Below are 7,162 nucleotides of genomic sequence, written 5' to 3' on the forward strand. Positions count from 1 at the left end.
TATTTTTAATCTAAAAAGCCTCACGTCAGTGTTTGCGCACGGAGCGTGTGTCCGTTCCGTGCGTACGTTTGAGCGTGTCGAAAAAGCGCTGACATGTCCGTTTTCCACCGGCATCACGTCCTCACGGATCCATTAAATCCTATGGGTCCGTGTTTACACGTACGTGATACGGATGGCCTCCGTATGCTATCCGTGTGGTCCGTGTCCGTGTTTTAATTAGAAAGTTTGTTACACTCTGAAATACTTTCAGGTGGCGTAGCTAACATATTTTTTTGCACAAAACTAACTGTGCATTTGCAGAAGGAGTGAGCAAGCAAGAAGTTGTAGTTCTGTGTATTGCAAGATCTATTTTGAGCAAACTTTCGTCTTCGAAATATAATAATGGCACCACGGGTGGACACGGAGAAACTTATAACAGCTGTCGAGACTCACCCACCATTATGGGATACACGTGTAGATGGTTACCATGACCGACTGACAGTTGAGCGCCATTGGAATCAAGTAGCTGAGGAAGTGTACCCCAATAATGCATGGTCTAGATGTTCTCCTGCAAAGCGTGCTAAATATGGTAAGTTGTTGTATTTTTTTATAGTTATTTATTTAATATCTATATTTGGATTTTTTCATACTTTCAAACTGTGATTGTTTTGGCATAGTTATGTTGTCTTTTAGTGTAAAATCCTATGAGAAGAATTGGTATATGTACTACTCAATATATTGAGTTCCTGTACAATTTTTTCATAGTATCACCAAACTTTCATAAGTGTCAAAAATCAAAGTATACTTAAATTTGTAATCTGACTTGGAATTCTTCATGAATTTACTTAATTAACTGATTAAACTGTCATGTGTTTTTAAATTCCCTGTTGTATTAGTCTAAATTTAGTATCACAATTGAAAATCTTGTATTTTTTTTTTTTTAAAATAAAATTGTTTAAAATGACATGTCAATATCATTACCTACATGTATCAAATAATATTTCTAGTAATTGATAGCCAAATGTCATTCCAAAAACACCAAATTATAATTTAAATATAGATGACAATTACTTAAAATATAATTATTCAGAAATATTATTTGGTTATGTGTGAATGTCTAAACATGTTTTTGAATGAAGAATATCTAAATAAATTATATTTAATCCAAAGTATTTGACCAACATAATTGTGTTAAATTGTATATTACATTTCGCAAACATTATTTAAATTAATGTGTGCAGATTTATGGAGAATGTTGCAAGTGACATATTATTTTATTTTCCACAGTTGACTTGGTAAAAAGGCGTTGGCGTTCAGCCCGTGATCAGTACCGAAGGGAGTACAACCCTATACCATCCTCATCCAGCCAAGGCCGCAAACGCAGATATATTTATTATGAACAAATAAGCTTCCTAGCACCCATCTTAGAAGTTACACAGTAAGTTTTTTTTTTTTTTAAAAAAAAAAAAACCCCCTGAAGATAATTGGACAAAGATAAATGTTAAGATTGTAATATGTTTTTTCATTTCTTATAGAACGGAGGATAATCTTGACGAATCAGATGATGAACCAACAGCAGGTCCCTCTGCTACAGCCACCTCAGCATCAGAACAAGAACCTGCCAGAGAAGACATTGAAATTCCTGAGACTCAACAAGATGCAGCAAATGAATCACATGAGGGTGGGACAGAGAGTGCACAAACCAACACCCAAGGCTCATCAACGCAACAAACAACCACACCAGCTACACAATCAACACAAACAAATGTACTTCCACGTTTTGCACCACAACCTCTACGTGCAAGAAGAATCCGCAGACCTGAGGAAATGAGATCCTTACCGGAAATAATTGACACACGCATTATTCACATAATGAACACTTTAATTCCAGAAACAGATGCCGAGCGTTTTTGTCGGTCTTTATCTACTAGCTTAACCAAAATTCCTTCAGATAGGCAGGAACGTGTAAGAGCTGCTATGCTTACCCTACTGTCAGCTAGTCAGGCAGAACAGGAACCAGTGAGAGTGTATGAGGCCATAGAAAATTGGCGTACCATTATGCAACAACATACAGTCCCAAACACAACAGACAATCAAAATACAATTTCAACACAAACAACAATGGCAACTGTAATAGTCAATAATCCACTATTACAACAATCTGGACAACCTTCAATTGCTTCAAGTACGTTATTCCCAACACCAATTAGACAAGGGTATGTTGCAACCAATACTGGTGCCTTAAGCACTGTACAAAGTGCTACCTCACAGCAACCCATGAACTATATGAATTTACAACCAACTCAAACTACTAGTTACTTTACTCAACCCACAAATATTGGTGGTTTACCTAATTTGTTTCCAGGTTCAACATACCCACAATCATTCATGATGCCTCATTATCCAATCTCAACTATGTTACCTACACCACACTTACAAACATCAGTCAACTATCCTCAAGGTCAACAACATACACACACACAATACCCAATTACCCATGTAGATCCACAGGTGTACTCAACCACAGGCAATGTGTTGGGACAAACCAGCATGCAACAGACTGTTCCACACACTACTGTAGCTAGTAATAGGAATGTTGTTCAGCAAACAACTGCTTCCATTCCTGAAAATACCATTTCTGAGGCCACACAAAACAACATACTCAGCAACACTCAGGTTACTTCACTAGAAGATCTTGTTGACTTGTGATGCACATTTTTGTTAATCTTAACAATCAAACAACAAATCTGATGAATGTGTCAAAATGTTAAAAAAGAGGGATTTCCAAAAATGTGCAAACTCAGAGTTGAAAAGATTTAAAAAACATGTGTGATTATACTTAGTGACGGATCACATATATGTTTTATGGCCTTTATTTTTGTAATTTTATGAACACATTTTTACCCAACCAATTTGATGGTTAGATTAGTTCTAATATTCTGAAAACACAGTTTACAATTTTTTGGTCTATGTCAATGTCCAACATGATAGCAACTTAATTGGCCGACATTTTTCAACATTGTAAGCAATGCACACATTTTCTTTACAATTACTCTTGTATGTAAAGTATATTTTGTATGTTATGAAGAATACCATCAAAATTTACATTTAGAAAAATTTAACACAAGATGAACAATATGTACATTTTTAATGTGGATGTGAAAAAATAACATCCTTACTTTATGGATTAATATGCTTATTCTTAATAAAAGATTCTGTTTTTGAAGAAAAGAAACATGTTTATTATTGATATTTATTAATAATATTGCATTTTTTCAATAGACGATTAACATTATTAATGTTGTAAGTTTAAAATAAGTTTCCTAAAACATGATAGTAACACAGAAATGTACATACACATACATACAACATTCAGAAAACCATGTTGCTAACAGAAATGTCAGTTTATGATTAACGCATTTGCCCTTTAATACTAGTTCGATTTAAGCTCTTAGATGTTGAGAAAATTTAACCAAGTTCCTATAATAAAAAAAATTTATATTTTTATCAACAAAAAACCATCACAATCTTAACAATCATCACTATTATTAGTATCATCAAAACAATTAAAGTAATCAGTAAATAAATTTCTAATTTGTAAACCAGATGTCACGGAATTATGAGACATAGGTTCACCTGTGGGATTAACAACATGGTTTATCTGAAATTCATCATCCACATAAGTTCCTCCTTCATGTATCCGACAGTAATTGTGAAGCACTATGGTAGCCTTGAGTACAGATGTGACAAAGGTTGGCTGCAACTGAATCGTTGTCTGATAAATGCGCCATTTGTTAGCTAAAATACCAAATGCACACTCCACATAACGTCTTGCTTTAGTTAGCCGATTATTAAAGTACTGTTTCCTGTCATCAATGGATCTCCTTGGATATGGTCGCATAACATGTTTGGATAATGCAAATCCTGCATCTGCTACCATCACATATGGTGCCAACGGTCCAGATGTACCAGGTAGGGCAACTGGAGGGGGGATCAATAATGAATTTTCTTGCAGGCGTTGGGCTAATCTTGATGAACGGAAAATACGGGCATCTGAGGCACTACCATAGGCCCCAATGTCTGCATAAATAAAACGGTATTCTGTGTCAACCAATGCCAAAATAACAACGGAAAAAAACTTATGAAAATTGAAATAACGTGACCCAGAGTTTGGTGGCTTTTTAACTCTGAAATGCTTGCCATCCAAAGCTCCTATGCAGTTAGGAAAGTCAACAGAGTCCTTGAAGCCCTTAGAGATTTTCAACCAATCTTCTCTGTTTGGCTGAGGCATCATTTCTTCTTTTAAATGTTGCCATATCATGTCGCATGTGTGACGTACTATAACGGCAATGGTTGATCGACCCAACAAAAAATCAAAATGTAAAGCACTAAAAGATTGACCAGTCGCCAAGAATCTATGAAAACAAGACAAACAATGATTTACAATTAACACTATGTTTTTTTAAATTAAAACAATCATAAGAAAACAGAAACATTGAATCAAAAATGAGATTAGATCAATAAAGATCAATTACACATTTCAATGTGAAAAATAACACATTTACACAAATTACAAAAATAACAAATATAATACCTCAGAGTCACCATAAATCTCTCCTCTGGGGAAATGGAAAGCCGCATCCAAGTGTCCTGATGTTGCAAATGAGGTCGTAAAATATTTAGTAAGTAATCAAAACTCTCAACTGACAACCGGCAGTATGAAAAAAACTTATCTGGGAAATTCCGTAACTCAAAAAATAAAGTATGGAAATGACCATGCATAGGCCGCATCATCATTAGTGGATGCACCCACAATCTGGTTCTTCTTACATTATCATATTGCAACATGTGGCGTCGAACGCCAAAACGACGAGATATAATCCAACATAAAAACACTAAGGCCTCCGTGGATAATGGCATTGCGACAATTTTGTCTCAACACATAGGTGCTCCAAGGCATAATACAAGCAGGAAACAGTTTATAGTTAACTTATATTTATGTCCTAATCACATACACCTATGTGTCATTTAATTCCAAGTAATCACCATTATCTCAATGTGTGAAACATGTGAAACACGCACAAAAAACGGACTGCACACGGAACACACACTGACGTATTTCACGCACAGGAAAACGCACACACGTACACACGTATGACACACGATATGCATACGGACACCACACGGAGGGGAAAAACGGACTGCAAATACGGAACACGGACACAAAAAACGGACTACACCAAACGTACGTTTTTTACACGTGAGTGTGGCAGAGGCCTAAGGTGGTATATACTATGTTACCGCTATATAACGTAAATTAATAAGAAAAGAAAGAGAAAGGTATATATCCCCATCAGCAGTCAGTGTCCACCGTGCTCACAGATGGAAAAGGAGAGGTTGGCAACTGGAAGGTTAGGTGGAGGATACAGAGCTGTGTGGCTATGAAACTAATAGTAGCCTGAACCGAGTTAGACGCCACTCGGATCTGGAGACTGGGAGCCCTGTTAGCGTCACAGGGTCCACACGCCCACCCAGCCCAGGAACTCCCTGTTAACAACACAGGGGCCATTCAGTACGCTGACCGTGTGCATTGGGGCCACACCTGTGGACAGCAGGCGCATCAGCAGCAGCAGGCCTGTTAATGCCACTGGGCTGCACAAGCAGGACTTGTAGGACAGGAGCTGGTCTTAACCGTTCTGCGTTACCAACCGTGGTGGCGGCCTGCTTCGACGCCCTATCCCTGCCTACCTCTGGCCTAAAGCCGCAATGGGTTCAACACATGGAGGTGTGCTCTTTCGGAGCATAATAGAAGACTGCGCACCTCCTTGTTGGCTCCAGCCCGTTTTATAACCTGGGTCCGCCCCAAACCAAGGTGGACCACAATGCACCTCCTGGAGACAAAAGCAGAGTGACACGTCATGAGTGGCATAACTAGCGTCCTATTTGGAACCGCAACTTCAATAATGACCTCATGGCTGCCACGACACAAACACCTCACCAGTCATCGTCTGACCATCAATAATGAGGTGACAAGTCATAGGGGCGGGCCTCTGCAAGCCATTTGGGAGTGGCCTGGCCACATTGTCAGGACACCTGATGCCCTGTGGTCTATATGGGCCCCCCACATCAGGGGCAGGGCCAAAGAGTTCATTACCAGACCTAGTCTCTGATGCAGTAAGTGCCTGAGCATGCTCAGTAGCATGAAATACAGTCTCTGAAAAAGACTATCAGCTTTAGCATGGTGTCTAGGTACAACACAGGACTTAGACCCGGCACGGAATGCAAGTACCTGTGCAAAGAGGCTTTTCGCACTAAGTGTGGGAGCATGCGCTGTATCCCGAAATGAAGACTTAGCCTCAGGAATGGCACAGTCAGGCTGAGCATACTCACTAGGCAAAACACTGTAGTTAGGCTGCAGCTGGGGTCAATCGGCACACGCATGCGCACTAGCTGCCTCTCCACACTTAGACGTGGAGGAGAAATTGCTCTTCGGGTGTGGACTTGGAGATGCTGTCTATGAACAGAAGGAAAAGCTAAAGGAAGCCTCACTTTCTATCCCTCCGAATGATCAAATGCAGCAATGAATTCCCTGAGTTTGCTATAAAATTAGCGTAGCAAAATGTGCATGAGGGTGTCATGCAGAGGTGCTGCACATAGATTTGCACCAGTGGGGCACTAATGGAGTCCAACAGCCACTTCTTGTATGCCACTAAATGGCATCATTTTTTGCTATCATTATAGCTCATTAAAAACAGAGCAGGAGGGTGTCATGCAGAGGTGCTGCACATAGATTTGCACCAGTGGGCACTAATGGAGTCCAACAGCCACTTCTTGTATGCCACTAAATGGCAGCATTTTTTGCTATCATTATAGCTTATTAAAAACAGAGCAGGAGGGTGTCATGCAGAGGTGCTGCACATAGATTTGCACCAGTGGGCACTAATGGAGTCCAACAGCCACTTCTTGTATGCCACTAAATGGCAGCATTTTTTGCTATCATTATAGCTTATTAAAAACAGAGCAGGAGGGTGTCATGCAGAGGTGCTGCACATAGATTTGCACCAGTGGGGCACTAATGGAGTACAACAGCCACTTCTTGTATGCCACTAAGTTTACTCAATTTTTGGTATTATAATGTATTAGTAACAATGAGTTTGAGTGTGCAATGCAGGCAGACGTGCTG

At 39.2% G+C, this 7,162-nt stretch overlaps 1 protein-coding gene across 1 annotated transcript; it reads left to right on the plus strand.

Moving 5' to 3' along the window:
- Positions 1-375: 375 nt before the first annotated feature.
- LOC142256046 (uncharacterized) lies at positions 376-3,186 on the plus strand. Its single transcript, XM_075327548.1, has 3 exons — positions 376-568; positions 1,267-1,417; positions 1,515-3,186. The coding sequence occupies exons 1-3, from the start codon at positions 382-384 to the stop codon at positions 2,686-2,688; spliced, it is 1,512 nt and encodes a 503-aa protein (XP_075183663.1). The 5' UTR covers positions 376-381; the 3' UTR covers positions 2,689-3,186.
- Positions 3,187-7,162: the final 3,976 nt, after the last annotated feature.

This window comes from Anomaloglossus baeobatrachus, chromosome 11 (genome assembly GCF_048569485.1).
Source record: "Anomaloglossus baeobatrachus isolate aAnoBae1 chromosome 11, aAnoBae1.hap1, whole genome shotgun sequence".
Taxonomy (NCBI): Eukaryota; Metazoa; Chordata; class Amphibia; order Anura; family Aromobatidae; genus Anomaloglossus; species Anomaloglossus baeobatrachus.

Bases quoted from the DNA above. Each gene is read 5' to 3' on its own strand.
- LOC142256046 (XM_075327548.1), top strand. From the start codon at position 382: ATGGCACCACGGGTGGACACGGAGAAACTTATAACAGCTGTCGAGACT. The intron at 569-1,266 runs GTAAGTTGTTGT...TATTTTCCACAG, and splicing joins TGCAAAGCGTGCTAAATATG to TTGACTTGGTAAAAAGGCGT. The intron at 1,418-1,514 runs GTAAGTTTTTTT...CATTTCTTATAG, and splicing joins CCCATCTTAGAAGTTACACA to AACGGAGGATAATCTTGACG.